The 16,132-nt window shown below is 40.8% G+C and overlaps 1 protein-coding gene across 3 annotated transcripts in view; it reads right to left on the minus strand.

The window, feature by feature from the left end:
• Nucleotides 1–16,132, minus strand: part of Sik3 (SIK family kinase 3) — a 240,151-nt gene that overhangs the window by 18,701 nt on the left and 205,318 nt on the right. The window contains exons 7-15 of one of the 3 annotated variants that reach the window (XM_026396324.2): nucleotides 11,414–11,532; nucleotides 10,752–10,862; nucleotides 10,353–10,496; nucleotides 9,883–9,960; nucleotides 9,664–9,773; nucleotides 8,162–8,315; nucleotides 7,693–7,848; nucleotides 3,934–4,004; nucleotides 1,620–1,763 (exon numbers count right to left, since the gene is read on the minus strand). In XM_026396324.2, the coding sequence (XP_026252109.2) occupies nucleotides 1,620–1,763; nucleotides 3,934–4,004; nucleotides 7,693–7,848; nucleotides 8,162–8,315; nucleotides 9,664–9,773; nucleotides 9,883–9,960; nucleotides 10,353–10,496; nucleotides 10,752–10,862; nucleotides 11,414–11,532 (1,087 nt within the window). The remainder of the gene's footprint in view (nucleotides 1–1,619; nucleotides 1,764–3,933; nucleotides 4,005–7,692; nucleotides 7,849–8,161; nucleotides 8,316–9,663; nucleotides 9,774–9,882; nucleotides 9,961–10,352; nucleotides 10,497–10,751; nucleotides 10,863–11,413; nucleotides 11,533–16,132) is intronic. The other 2 variants (XM_026396325.2, XM_026396326.2) reach the window with 2 other exon arrangements.

Genomic DNA, 16,132 nt, shown 5'->3' on the forward strand with positions numbered 1-16,132 from the left:
TAGCAGGCAAGGCCTTGACAATGATTGTAGGCAGGGTGGATATCACATAAACAGAGCTGAGGGCCAATGCAGTCTTCCTTTAGTAACAAGTGTAAACAGAATATAAGGTCTGTGACAAAGGCTGACATGGAAATGTGCTGATCCTCATGTTTCCCTGGAAAAGTAACTCCCAAGGGACACCTAGAATTAAACAAAGATCCTCAAAGGACATAAGCTAAACATAAAAGACCCCCACGAGGGCTGAACAATGCAGTGTCAGACTGGAAGGGCAGGAAAGATGGAGATGAGAAGAAGTCATAAAGCATCTGTTGGGCACAAGGTTAGAACCCAGAGTTACAAAAAGGAAATTTATGGCGGAGGGTGGGGGTGGGGTGGGGGTGCGGCGGTGGAGGCAGTTCTCGAAAATCCCTCGAAGTGTGCTTCAATGTGTGCCAGCCACACAGGTCCTGAGAGATTTTCATTTGAAAAAGACTATCTGTGTCATGAGAGTTTTAGTTGAGAATCTTCATTCTTGTTACTCCTAACAGCTACTTTTACTCAATTATTCACAGCCATTTATAAAAGCTTATCTTTCTTCTTCCAGAGTTCCAACGTGGCACTAATTAAGTCCCGGTCTGCTCAGAGTTCACCTGTCTCTGCTGATTACATGATGTCAAAACGGGTAACTAGTACATAAATACACTGCATCCTGCTTGCAGTGTGCAGTGGTTGCAAGATTTCATAAAAACATGCCATAAAGTGGATCTCCTTAGACTGTATCAGCTACTCAACCTTCCCAATTAAGATTGCTTTTCACTGTCCCCCTGAAAAGACTCAAGTAAAATATGCTTGAGCAATTGATGGTAACTTTGAAAGTGCGGCCTATCAGCATGTGGACAGCTTCAGAATGGAGTGGCTAAGATTTTTTGTCATCACGGTATTCACAGAAGACAATCATCATCTTCTTACTCTACCAAAGTATCATCTCCTTTGTTTTCAAGCTCACTTGGATTTGATGAAGTTTTCCTGGTCAGGAAAGTTAAACTCATTTTTATTTCTTCAAGAGAATGAACTCTAAATGTTAACAGAGAGTTAGCAAAAGATTTTGCTATCTGAACACTCAAAGAATGACTTCTCCAGCACATCACTCAAAAGGATGCTGCCTCCCTGCTCTACCATGCACAAGGGATGTATCTTCCTCCATATCCAGCCTGTTGTTCAATGGTAACATGATATGAAGTGCTTACTCTTTTGAAGGTGATAAATTATTAAAGATCAAGTTTACTGAATTACTATAAATATTACTATAAATCCTTTTATTTCCAGTTGACCTTCTGAGGGCTTCACTTCCTTGAAGGTCTCAAGTTCAATTTATCTATGAGTCAATATCTAGAGTCATGGGAATCAGCTGTAGACAATAAAAAGGTCTGCAAGATAATTGGAAAGAAGAATCTAGCATTGCTTCAAGGCCCAGTAGAGAACCTTTGCCCTGTGCAATACTTAGTGCAAGGAGCTGAGAAGATGTGAGTTCAGGATGACAGATGGCTTCTACTTAAAGATAGTCACCATCAATGGGAGACTAGTCAGAAAGGGCCTGTCCATGAACCTCAAGGAGCTCACACTGTCATGTGGCTACTCACCGATGCTGATCAGGTACCAGGTGAGGAGGCCAGACCCGGGAACGGAAAGGCTGCTGTCCTAGCTGCCGTTGTAGGTCCGGTGGGATCTCAGCTGTAGGGTTGGTCATGGCCAGTGTATGTCTTTTGGACCTATTTGCCAAGTACCTGCAACAAGCAGGAGCACATTTCATAGTAAAAAAGACAGACAGGAATACTCCTCCATCAGAAGCACAGAAGTTAATCCAAAGCACTCAGGGAAATAGTGCCAGAGCTCAAAAGGTGCTCCACAAAAAACAGACTCCTGAGTCGATGACTAACTGGCCAACAAAAGTTGGCTTAATACTGAAGTTTGAACTTAAGAGTACTCAGTGAAGAGAAGCGAGAAAGCAGATCTAGCTCGAAAAGATAGGAAGATCAATTTTCCTTATTTAATTCCATTCAACAGAAGAATTTATTTTCTACATGTTAATTTCATTTCTCTTTTCCCTCCAAATTTCTGAAATACAAGTCAGAGAAAATGAGCCCTAAGGCCTATTCTTAGAGATGAGCCAAGGAGGATATGTTTCTTGGTCCTACAGACCCCAGGTTTTGAGGATGTTCTTCCTAGAGTTCATAGAAAACAGACTCTTCTATTTAGGGATGAATTTCAGAACTACCTCTTCCCTCATGATCTGGGATTAATCATTGGAGAAGAAAAACTGGACCCATATTCTGAAGAAGATGAAGAAATGAAACCATGTGGAGTGTTTAGAATTGTTTTTAAGGGGAGAGGAAAGGCAAGGCAGGAAATCCAAAGGGTTTCAAAAGCTCAAGAATTACAAGCTGATGACTTTTTCTCTGAAGACTTTCTAGACGCACACTTTGGCAGCACCACCCACAAGATACCAGTCCCCTTTGTCTGGTGGATGGCTTCCACACCACTGCGGTTCTTCTTGGGTACGAAAAAGAGAAGTTCTATTCCTTTCCATTCTATCAAAGCCGATGGAAATTAATCCTTAAAATGCAGGTCTAAAGGAAGAAGGTGGGGCTGAAGGAAGTAAAGTCCAAGAACAAAGAAGCTAAAATAAAATATTGCTGTCCCTTTTAAGATGGGAAGGCAGTGAACCTCTTCATTCCTCATCTCTTCATGACACCAGCAGGGCTTGTCTGCAACCTTACATACCCTGTTATCAGCAAACTACAGAAATAACAGCATCGAGGGGAAAAAGTCATCACATTTTTCCTCCTATTGAATAAACTGCAGAAGAAGCTGGCCCACCTAACAACTCCGTTCAATATGGTTTTCTTTCCACATGGGACCAGCTTCATTTTGAACAGCAGCTCTCATACGGAGCTCCTGGTAGTGGGAAGAGAGTCCTGGCCAGCAACCATCAGGTTCTGAAAAACCGGTATTGTTTCATTCTTATCTACCTTGCCCATTTCAACTAAAGTCAGTTAACAGACTATAATTAGCAGTATGTAAACTTGCTAAAGAGTAAGTCTTCAGTGATTTAATATCCATTTGATAAAGACACCCGAAGTTTCCCCAAGAGCCCACGAAAACCATTTTATTTCAACTTTCCTCAAGGGAAAACATATAATCTTGAAGAACACCTGGATTTCTGGGAAAATACATGCTGAATTCTGGTGAAACCCCTCCCCAGAAAATAAGAAAGACAACTCCCACCAGGGGACATGCATGGAGCTGAGGACCCGGGCTAATGGGACTGAGGTCAAATGAACAGTACAGCATGCCTGATGGTCACTGCCGTCTCTGTGAATTAGACATCTCTCAACAAGGTTCTGCAAACAATGGATATTTGCATCTGTCCCTGGCCCAAATCCCATATTTTTTTTTCAATATCTCTTTGTTGGTACAAGGGAGTGGAAGAAACACACAGCAAACAGTACAAGAGGTATTCATTCATTCTCCTGGAAGAGTCCATGCCAGAGGTCCATGGCCAGACTAGCTAGGATCACTGTCATCCCAAATCTCCAACTCCTTTTCAGTAAACAGTTCTTGGCAGGTAGGAGCAGGCTTTGTGCCTTGTGAATACTATCAGAGTTGCAAATATGAAGGCAGGGGACAAGGAAGGAAGGAGGGAGGAGAGAAAAAGTTCTTATGGTTATTGCTGTCACTTAGGGGACTTCCAATGGTGCTTACAGAAATGAAATTTTCTGGGTAGTCTTCTGTTACTTCCATGTGGGGAGGAACATGCCATCTGGCTTGAGCAAAGAGACCACACAAATGTTGAAGCTGCACTGTACCACCTCCTTGGGCAGAGGTGACCTTTCGTTGGTTGCAGGGGGAGCCTGCCCAAGGACGTTCTGCAAGCACTGCCAGATGTCACATTACCTCTGCACAGCTTCCTGATCTGGCTCCCCATCTGAGCTCTCCTCGTCCACAGGGGTTACTGCTGGCACTGCCTGAAGAGAGACAGGAAGGAAAAGCTCAAGATGTCAGCTTATTCTCTAATGTTTCTAGATATTCTAGTAATTGGGTTTGGAGCAAGATTTTCTGTTAACTTTCTCATTAATGATACTCTTCTAGGACACCTGGGTGACATGGAACTTTGATATACCATTTTCCCATTTTTACCTTGCTCAGGTGATATTAATTCAGATTTCTTCCTCTTACTCTTCATTCATTGACTCATTTATTCAACAAATAGCTGAATGCCTACTATATTACGGAATAAAACGTGAGATTTACAGACAAGAGTCCTTGACCTCATTTTACAGTCTAGTGGAAGACAGAGACAAACAAACAATTAAAAAACATGACCAAGTTCTCCACACTCAACAGAAGGGGGTCCTTGAGAATCATGGAAGGCTTTCTGGAGGAGGTAACCTTAGACCTAAAGGATATACAGGACCTAACTAAGAAAAGAGGAAAAGTCTAGACTAAGAGAAAAGAGAAAGCCTGAGCTTGTTAGACAGCCTGAAAACTATTTAAAACTATTTACCTAGCAAGTCTAGGAACTGACCTGTTGTTTCATATTAACGTCATTTCCAGTGTTTCGATGTCTTAACTCCAGAAAAGCATAATGATGTTTTTAGAGAACATTTTTGTATATAACATATAATTGTGTAGTTGTGATTCAATGCCCTAAAATAGCTGTTACCCACCAAAACATGCAAGTGAAATGAAAACCACTACAACGCATGACTGTAGTCCTATCTCCATCTGCCTGAGGACTGGAATGCTGCGTATCCTTCTACCATGCCTTAGCCACTAGAGCAAAACTCATGTTTATTTACCATAAAAGAGCATTTTTTAAAAATGGAAGATAATTACAAAACAAAAAACTTGTTAAAAAAATTCCATCATTTGAATGCTTCCAGGGTTTCCAGTTCTTTTATGATAATTCTGTAAGGGCAAAGTGAACAATCAGGCAGGAAGGGACTATAGCTAAGGCAGGGGAGGGACACTGTCACCAGTAACAATGACCTTGAATACTACACAAAGAAGTTTATTTTAAGAAGGGCAGTGGTGAATCACTAAAGAACTTAAGTAGGAGCATGATGTCATAAGATTTGTACTTGAAAAATTAGCTCTCTTTAGTTGCAGGGTAAAAAGGGCTGGTGGCAGGGAGCAGGAGATGACTGGAAGCAAGGAAGCCAGTTAGGAGTCCACCATGTTAATCAAGGCAATGGGTGACAGTGATCTGAATTAAGAAAAGGGTGGCGAACAGGAGGAGAAGATCTTTAATTCACAGGCGTTAGACAACTGATTTAACAGAGGGAATAAGGGAAAGGGAAGAGTTAAAGAGAAAATCCATGTTCCTAGCCTGTGTAACCAACCAAGAGAACGACAGTGTCATTTACTGTCATGCAAGGGGAGGAAGAGGTTTCACAGATTCGTGGTAAGTTCATTTGGGGTATGCTCACTAAAATTTAAGTACTTGTGAGATAATGAACTATAGCTATCCACAGGCAATCACACACACAGATGTTTAGAACTCAGAAGAGCGTTCTGGGTGGAGAATCAGATGGCAACTGAAATTATGGGAGTAAACAAAATCATGCAGAGGGTATGTCAAGTGAGATAGGAACAGGGTCTAAGATAAAATTCTGGAGGTTTTGTCAACTTCGAGGAACAAGCAGAAAGGAAATCTGAAAAGGAGGAGTAGGAGGAAAACAAAGAGTGTGCTGGCACAAAAGCCAAAAAAAGAAAATAGTTCAAGGGAAAAAATGGTCAACAGTGACTAATGGAGTTGGGACATCCAAAAAGATAAAGATTAAAAATGCCCACTGGATTTATCAACAAGAGCTTGTTAGTGACCTTGGCAGAAACAGTTCTAGTGAACAGAGTGTTATCCCACCCCAAAAAAGCTGTCCCTGACCCCTTCCTAGCCAATATTGATCCTGCCCTGCATATCTCTGCCCTCTAATAATCTATGTTATTCACTTTGGCACCTATTCACACATGGTCTGTTACTATTGTTCAGATACTTCACATAGATAGGTTCATCTTGTTTTCCCATATCATAAACTCACTACATCAACAACTATGATATATAATTCTTTTGTTTTCTTGACTGCAGTGATAACTGAAAGTTTGGTAAATGGACTTATACCAGTCTATAAAGTATTTTGTTACCAATCCATGATAAGAAAAGTATAGATACAAACAGTAGGTATAAACAGTAAGTTGCTAGAGACTTTATAACAATTAATGGTATAATTTTGTCTATTGAATTAAATTTAAAAATTAGCCCTGTATTTTGTTATGTTTTTAAAATTTCATTTTTCTAGTGATTCACTTTTACTGTATTTTACAAAGATATCAGTTGACAATGGATTGAAGAATTAAAAAAAAAGGTTCTGAGTAGAAATGAAATGATCTGGTGAATTATCAAGTTCAATAATTATTGAGCTAGGTGTGGTAGCACATGCCTATAATCCCAGTGGCTTGGGAGGCTGAGGCTGTAACAGGAGGATCTCAAGTTCAAAGCTAGCCTCAGCAACTTAGCAAGGTCCTAAGCAACTCAATGAGACCCTGTCTCTAAATAAAATACAAAAAAGGGCTAGGGATGTTGCTCAGTGGTTAAGCACCACTGGGTTCAATCCCTGGTACAAAAAAGTCCCCAGCTACAGACAGTTTGAGAAGCATTACCCTAAAATGTCACTTAAGCACTATGAATATAGTTAGTACCCAATCTTATTGTATGATGAAAATGAATAAATGAATGAATGAATGACCTATGAGAGAAAAATAACCAGAAATAAACTGAACTCAGAGGAGAAAAAAAAAATCTTTGAATGTGGTTGTCACAGAAAGAGTGTGGCTGGTTACAGTGGTACATGCCTGTGATCCCAGTTACTCTAGAGGCTGAGACTGGAGGATTGGAAATTGGAGACCAGCCTGGGCGACTATAAAGAGGGCTGGGGGTATATCAATGGTAGAGCACTTGCCTAGCATGTGTAAGGCCCTGAGTTCAATCCCCAGTAGTACCACCCCCCCAGACAAAAAACAGTGTGATTGAGAGATACCAATTGGCTAGGCCAAAGCTGAATAATCAAATAATCGAGGTTCTAGCAAAATTTGAGATGATGTTGATCAAAAGAAAAAAGGAAGTTGAGATGGCAATTTTGGAAACCTGTCTAAAAAAGCAATTAATTTGGGCTGGAGATGTGGCTCAGTGGTAAAGCACTTGCCTGACATGTGTGAGGCACTGGGTTCGATCCTCAGCACTGCATGTAAATAAATAAAAGATCCATTTAAATTTTTTTATTTTAAAAAGCAATTAATTCCAAAGAGGGCTGTTTATTTCAATTGCCTTCTGTCCGTCAGGGGAAAGTTGTCTGTGAGAAGCCTCTAAGCTGCAGGAATAAGGCCATATTTAACATGGGTGCCTGTAAGCAGCTGTTGAGGAAGAGCCTTTCCAGGAGCAGGGTTCTGAGTAGAAATGAAATGATCTGGTGAATTATCAAGAATAAATACTGGAAAAGTCTACTAGACTGAAGAAAATGGGAATATACTGAGCATCAAAATTTTGGAGAAAGAGGGAATTCAGACATTTAGGTGGGCCCTGGGTTCCCAACCTCAGGTACACAACCTTCTTATCAAAAGCCTCTGAGAAAATCAGCTGGGTTCTGTGTTGCTACTCACTGGTGTCATGGTGACAAGTGGGGAGGGTCCCCGTGGGCGCTTCAGCAGCTGCTGGGCATGCAGTTGGATGTTGGCTCCTCCATCTGATGCCCTCCGGCCAAGGGGGCCCATTCCATTCAGCAGCTGTAGGGTGGGTGGCTGTAACAGAGACTGCTCCTACAAGCAGAAGAGTGGGCAGGATTGACTCGTAAAATAGGGGGAAAGAAGGGTAAAAACAGCAGAATTCCAGTCCACTTAAATTACAGGGTTCTTTTTTGCTCTTCTTTTTCTCTTATTTATTTCATACATGACAGTAATGGAATGCATTACACTCATGATTCTTTAATCATGATGTAGACTACAGAAATCCTCCCTCTCTCACTCAAATTGCTTTACAAAGGAGACCATTCTTTTCTATACGGAAATCCTCAAAGTCTCTCAGGAGTTCATTTATTTTCCTGGGGCAATACCTCCCCCACACCAAAAGTACCTTATACTCAAGCTGCCCGGTTGGTTGCAAATTTTGCATGGGCAACAGGTTGTGCATGAAGTTCATGTTAGGGGCCACCTGCAGGAATGGAGCCTGAGGAGTGACTCCAGGAAAGCCAGGAAGGAGCTTCTGCAGATCTTCCATAACTTCCGTGCTGACAGAAAACAGGAAGACAGAGAAATGTGGTTAACATTCTTTCTCAGAGGTACTTAAATCCCCAAATTGATGATACTGTTATTTAATAGAGTTTATTTTATTTTTTACTTTTCTCCTCAATTTCTATTCCAAGAGTCCAAAGCAAAGCAGAAGCCTAATGTGTGAATTTGATTCTGACATTTTACTTCCTGGGATTGGGGACAGCTATTTTTCATTGACCACTCAGTAAAACCAACAGCTCTGAGTCAAGAGGAAACACTGGCACGAGTCCAGGTCAGGTTTTAAAAGCTCGGAGGTGAACAGCAAGTTTCTGGGGAACATGAGCCACTGCTAAGACAATGGTTGCCTGAAGTAGCAACTGATTCACCAGGGAAAGAATGCAATTACTCCTGTCAGTGCTGACAGGACAGATAAGTACTGGATGTACAGGGCTGTCATACTGCAACAGTAGGTTCTACGGCAGACTTTAAAATAAGAGACCTTTGCACTAACAGCGACCCAGGACTCCACCCCTTTGAAGCTGACACACTGTGTGGGGACAGAATGTTCCCCTTATTGCCTGTTTGATCATTGGCCGAGAACAAGAAACATAAAGCAAGCAAATCAGCAGGCATGGGAGTTTTGGAAATTCACTCAGAGAAAAGAGATATTTATAAGAAAACCAGCTTTGCCCCTAGTTGAACTCTCAGAACTCTTGCTACAACCTTCTCTTTCCTACTCAGCAAAGAAAATATTCATAAAAGAGGTAGGCTATTTTTAATATTGAGAGTTCTCAACTTGAGAACAAAAATGGAGTGAGCTGGCCTTCAGTCCTTTTCCCCAGAGTGAGGGCATCAGGGAACACTGTGAAAGACAGCTTTGGGAAAACACTTTGAGAAATTGGTGTGTTTCTGAATTCTTGTTCACTTACATATAAAAATAAGTCAGTCCAGATATATATCACATCACTTGTTCTCCCTTCCTAGACGAGTCTTGCATTATAACATGTGGCAAATGTTTCTAAAAGCTGTCAAATTTAGATGAATTTTAAGAGGTATTTCTGTGTAACTTAGATTCAAAGACCTCAATCTTTGTGGGCAAAGGTACCATCACACTCCTCACCAAAGTACTGTGATTAACTGGCATGATGATTGCTAACAGCCCACTAGAGCCCCACGGATACTGCGCAATTTTTAAATTAAATCCATGTTGATCTACCAGGATGTGTTAAGGGTTAAAACTTATCTTAGCCACTTAATTTAGATCTCATCTGGGAGAGAGCATAAAGTAGAAAAAACATGCCATGAAAAAGCCAGGTAGGAATCTTCTGCCCTGGTGCTTGGCAGGGCTGTTTTCCAGACACTCACCGTGGATCAGCCACACCCACTGTGTGCCTCCTCATTGACAAATAGCGGACAAGTGCTTCAGGGGAAGGCTCTTCACCCTCATCGCTGTCCAAGTTCACTGCCCCATCCGGCTGAGGCGGGAGGGAAACACAACCAATTAGAAATAGGAAGGAAGGAAAGGAAATGTAGATATGGGAAAGAAAGTGGTTTCATTGGCAACTATCAGAGGATGCTACTTGCCTCCACAATTTGGTTCTCTGGGTTGATCAGCTGCACCTGGGGAACGCTGATGTTCATAGCGGTACCTGCCTGCTCCGCCTGTGAAGTAGTACATAAGTATACACAAATACCTTAAACATTAGAGGGAAATAATGATAGCTTTTCAAAGTAGTCCTGACTGCTAAAGTCTTTGGTTCCTCTGCCCTTAGAAGTCACAATAAGTAAGCATTCTTTAGAGAGGACAGTATTCCAATGATTGGCTATTTCTTAAAAAAAAAAAAGAAAGAAAGAAAAGAAGAAAGCAATCATTGTTACCAGCCATCCTCTCTGTCAAAGAAAGGTTCAAGTCTTGATTGGTCTCTGACAAATGAAGAGATGATAGAAGTATGGAAGAACAGGAAACTCCTTTGACTTAGGGTTGGTGAGCAGCAGCTAACCCTTACCCCCTGGTGTTACGTATCCTGAACTAGATCACTGGAGACATTGCCCACCTGGATATTGACTGGTGCTTGAAATGCCATGGCTCGGGGCATGCTAGGAAGTGCTCCGAGACGCAGGGTTTTATGTCTCTTATGTCGATCACACAGCAGGCTGTAGATTGCACTATAGTGATCATAGGCATCTGATCTTAATGACTACCAAGAGAGAAGGGGGGAAAAAAGTAAAAAACCCTGATGAAATGGCATGTCAATGACCAAAACCCTTTCAATAATAACATCAGAAGACCAAAGCACCTTCTTTCCTTCCTTCCCAGGCCCAGGAGGGGCAGAGGAAGAGAAAAAGGAGGAAAGCAAAGAGACCCAAGTTCTCAGGAAGGAGAAAGAATAGAAAATGCAGGATAGAGGAAGGACTACTACACCTCACTTTGTTCTCCACTCCTTCCTAGATACCTGTAGTGTCCGCTCTTTGTCTAGTCCCATGTCCTCCATGGCCAAGAGGACATCCTCATTCAGAGGGTCCATCTGCCTTTCTTCCTTCAGTTGCTGGCATTCGGCTATTAACTGTAACATGAAAAGATGCAAGTAGTCAAATCCCCAATTAATCACCTCCATGTGGCATATCATATACAATGACCAAGCTGTTCCATGCACCCTAGCTGAGGGTGTTTTGGCCTCGGAGTCTAAGCAAGACATCTCTGGTGAATGGCTATGAGCAGATAAGATCGCCTGTTTCCTGAGCTCCTTGGGGTACCTCGGATAGTCACAATGGTTTTGAAAAGATAGGCTACAGAAACCACTGAGCACACTAAGATAAGAGAAAGGAGACATCCCTATGGTAAGAGAGCTCCCAAACTGTGGGCTGCAGTATCTTGAAAGCCAAAAACAAACTAAAATTTGGGAAAAAAACAGTAGGGAACCAGTCTCACCATTCTCCAGCAGTTTAGCTGATTTTTACAGTCTTTGTTTTCTTCCCTTGCTACTTTAATATTACCCAACAGTTTGTACCTTGTGCCTACCCATCTTTTCAGGTCATGTCCAGATTATAATCACATGCAAAAGAGACTGCTGTAGCTCTAAGAGGAGATCCCCAAGGCAAGAGATGGCCAGCTCACCCTGTCGAAGTTGGGGTCAGCATCTCCTATCTTCATCCACTTGTGCTTACATATCTGTTCCATAGAGAGGCGCTTATTTGGGTCTAACACCAACATGTGACGGATCAAGTGCTCACATTCTGTAACAGACAAACAGCCTGCCTTCAGTCTCTGGTGAGGGCAGGCACCAGTGGATCTGAGGAACTTACAGGCAAGACCAGCAGGTAGCTTCTTAAGCTCCTTGCTTTTAATTTTTGTCTCTCTTTTTCTTTGATTCTTACCTATCACACTTCTTACTCCAGAAAGGGGTGGGCAAAGCAGAGACAGGTGAAGATGTGACAGTATGGCAAATGCTTTCACTGAAAGTCTGACCAGAAAAATCTGGGGATAATCCACGGATTTAATTTATTTATATTAAGTATGGCCCCATTTAATACAATTAATGGAGAGAAGAATATCCTCTAAAGAGATTTAGTTTCTCTCAAGGTTCTCAAAATATTCAGTTCTATCTTCCATATGTGTTTTATTAGGTACATTTTAATGATTTGGGTTTTGCTGTACAATATGACTCTTCAAAACTCAGGGAATTTGACATTTATGATGGTATAAGGTATATATGGAGAGAGGAACAGGCAGAGACAACCTCTTTACCATACGCTGGGATTCAGCTAGGCTTATGTAGAATTTTTTCCAAGGTTATGTAAACATTCACAGGTACAAAAACGAAGCTGTGAGTGAGCGATTCAGATCAACAGATATTTTTCTCTGGGAACACATACTATAGGTTTCGCTGCAGAAAAAAACAATAGGTTAAAAAAAAATCAAGAAACCTATATTCAGATTTCAAAACCATCTTCTATTTCTCATTTTTCTCATCTGCAAATTGGAGCTACTGAAAATCATGTGGGAGTAGCAGTCATGACAAAGGTTGCAGGTGATAATACAGTAGCAGTATTAACACATTCTTCTAAGCATTTTACGTTGTTATTATCTCATTTAATCCTATAGCAATCCTAAGAGGAATGTATTATCATCATTCCCATTTTAGAAATGGTAAAAATTAGGCAGAGAGAAGAGCTGATAGTGGATCCAAATCCCTGAACCATTAATTCAACATCTTCATCCAAGCCACCATTACAGTGTATTTAGACACCTGCAAATCTCTTCACTGGCCTTTTCTGCTTCCAGGCTTGATCCATAGAGAAGCAAATGGAATTTTTCTGAAGCATAAATCTGGGCCTATTGTTACCTTGCATATAACTCCACAGTCTCTTCCCTTAATCCTCAGAATGAAATCCAAAGTCCTGGGCCTCTGAGGCCCTGCCTAGTCTTTGCACATGCTCTGCACACTCCCACCCACTGGCTTCTACATTTGCTCCCTTCTTTAGCTCTAATGGTTACTTCTCAGATCTTGTCATTCAGGTAAAAGCTTAAATGTCAGTTCCTTGGAAAGCTCATCCCTTACCACCTACTCTAAAGCAGGCTGCCAGTCACTCTTTATTACATTTCATGAATTTTCTTCACACGAATGATTTGTGAACTTGTCTTGTTTATATATTTACTTGTTTATGTCTCTCCTACCACAATATAAGTCATTTTCACTGCCATGGACATACTGAATATCCAATACCAAAAATGGTTATTACACTTACTAGGAGAGTTGAATAAATATCTACTGAATACACAAATAAGTATTTATTATATTTAATCCTGACCCTAATCAAATAAGACTTTATTTGTGTAAATGTTTTATATTTCACTGAATCTTTACAACAACCTTATATCAGACACTCTCATTAGCCCCATCTATAAATGAAGAAGAAACATGATTTTGACAAGTTAATGTACTCAATGTTGTAAAGTAATGTGAAGCTGTGCTCCTGATTACTGTGTTATACATTTTTAGGCTGATATAAATTCTGGTTGATCTATTTTTCCAGGGAAAATTTAACTCTGCCATTTCCACAGCATTTGGCAAACACCATGCTATTCCACTCTTAATTTTTAATATCCTCTAGCTTTAAAATACAAAGAAGTTCCTAAATCAAAATTACTTTATATCAGGTACCAATTTGTTCTTGTGGTATGATTAAAAGTACATTCACATGTAGAGATCCAAAAGACTACAGTTTTTGCATCCCTCTAAAACAACAGTAAATGTCATCTAAAATGTTAAGCTTCATTAAAATTATGTTTTCAGAGTAGCAAGGCTAGATCGCACAACTGTAGCTTCACTGACAGACATGTCTATGGTCTATAATTACACAAGGGAAAAAAATGTCCTTAATTTAGAAAGCTGCTAAAGCTAATGACCTCTCCATAGGGAGAAGGCCAGGCCTTCTTTGAAAGTTGGGAAGTTGTTGTCAAGGCCTCTAGATGGCACTCGTTTGTTTTCCTTTGATCTCCACACACACTAGTGCTTAAAATGAGATGACCAAGGCCAAATGACATTCGGATACAAGCTTGAGTTAAAACAGGGATTTTATTTTTTTTTTCAAGGCGATTTCCTTAAAAACAAAGCAAAACAAAAAACTGCCACAACAAGTCCTAATGAAAATCAATCTATCTATCTTTCTATCTATTTATCTATCTATATATCTCATTCAATTTGAGGACCTTGAAACCTCTATTTAGTTGTCCTTAATCATTATTTGGCTTGGATACCTTTGAAAATGTCCAGAAAATTCTGCCCAAGAAATTATACACAGAAACCATCATGTAATTTTTCACTGTTCAAAATGTTAAAGAAGCTTGCCATAGTTTCCCTAAATGTCTACAGGTCCCAGAGCAAGAACTGCTGGTTACGATGCCAATGCCTCAAGGACAAGAGCTTTTTATCTTGTCTGCCCTACATAATATCCAAAGGAACAAAATCTAACACTTCTCATCTGCTGCACAGATGGTAAAATATGACAAAATGCAGAATGTTTGAGTAGCATCATCAATTCGTACTTTCTCTGTGTTATACAGCTCATGAAATTATTAAAGAAGATTTGAATATACTGTTCTATATAAACTATGGAAAGCGGATGAAAATAAAGGGAATAAATGTTCCTGAACCTAAAAACACAGCCAACCACAGGATAGTCAATTTGAAAGAGTGCAAAGATGATGGGTCCTCAGATCAAAGGGTGTAAAACATCAGCTTTTCAGATGCCAACAAGTACTCTATTTTAATGTCTAAAATGGTCCCATCACTTGTTCCCTCCCAAAGGCCAGAGCCTTTGATGCTGAATGAAACTGAAGTACTCTGGGCAATGCAGGAATATGCTGCTCTGCTTGTGTGTGCCAGAAAAGCAGCTTCCCTTCGGAGGCTGCTTTCATCTGCTCTGTGCGAGACGCCAAGCGGTCTCTGCAGTAAAAATCACTGTGGGCCCATGAAACTTGATACGCCAACATAACGTTAACTAGAGGATGCCCAGAGCAGGCGAGTCCTGCTGTGCTGACAGGCATGATGACTGTGAGGAGAGCGAGCTCCTGTAATGGGCAGGGTCCTAAAATGGGAATGAAGATTGTCAGCGTGACTCCAGCTAAGAAGGAAACATCTTTTTTTCTTTTTGTCTTTGATAATAAATCTCTCAAAGAAGTTGAAAGTATTTGGCTTGAGGAGGGACAAAAATATTGAAGATGGTAAGGGATTAAAAACCAACTTTAAGTTCACCTAAGACAGTTTCACAGAAACTCTGCCTCAAGTTTCTAAGGTAAGAAAAGACGGAACTTAAGAAAGAATTTCCTGACTAAACTTTGAAAACATGCCACCTGAAGACAGGGTGAAGGCAGCGAGGCTGATTTATCTTGGAGAAGAGAAGGTGTGGGTAGGAAGGGGCATGGTGGGTGTCCTTCAATATCTGAAGGGTCATTTACAAAGATGACAACAAAGTAGATTTATTCTGTGCTAAGGGCTTGAATTTAGAATAATTAGGAAGTCACAGGTTTGCTGTAGGAAGAATCTTTTTTTTTAAAAAAAACATTTTTTTAGTTGTAGATGGACACAATAACTTTATTTTATTTCTATATGGTGCTGAAAAACCCAGTGCCTTCCACATTCGAGGTGAGCACTCTACCGCTGAGCTACAACCCCAGCCCAGGATGAATCTTTTTAATGATCAGGATCTGAGGAGGGGCCAGTCCAGCAGGCAAGGTCACGAGTGTAGCACAGCTAATTTTACCTATTTTATACATCAGTGTTCTGGGTAAGATTTTACTTGAAAAAGTAAGTCCAGAAACAAGTAGATAGGATGAACTCCTTGGACACACCACCATCAATTCCAAGTCACGCGACTGTGACAAGGGAACCATTTGTCCTATGAAGTAGTAGTAAGCTTACATTCACTAGAAATGTTGAGATTGGCATTTGAGATGCCATTAGAAGGGCTCCTAACCTTAGATCTGAGGAAGACTAAGAATCCTTCAAGGGTGGTCCCTGTGGCTTACAGAGGTGTGCATCCCCAGTGACTACCAAGATAGCTGACATGGAAGAGGCCCTAACGACTTCAATATCCTAAAATCCATAAGAATATAGGCATGCTTCACACTTTAAGCTGAAATAACCAGAAAACTATTGTTTCACTTAAGATTTAGATGTGGCACTACATGGGGCCAAAAAGGTAACTGGATGGTTTTTAACATCTCCCACACGGGTACGTTCTCAGTGATCTTTTCTAAAGTTATACAGAATAATCTTCCCTTCATGTTAGTGGGTGACCACCTGAGGAGATGCCTGCACTTGGGCAGAGCTGC

This window comes from Urocitellus parryii, chromosome 4 (genome assembly GCF_045843805.1).
Source record: "Urocitellus parryii isolate mUroPar1 chromosome 4, mUroPar1.hap1, whole genome shotgun sequence".
Classification (NCBI taxonomy): domain Eukaryota; kingdom Metazoa; phylum Chordata; class Mammalia; order Rodentia; family Sciuridae; genus Urocitellus; species Urocitellus parryii.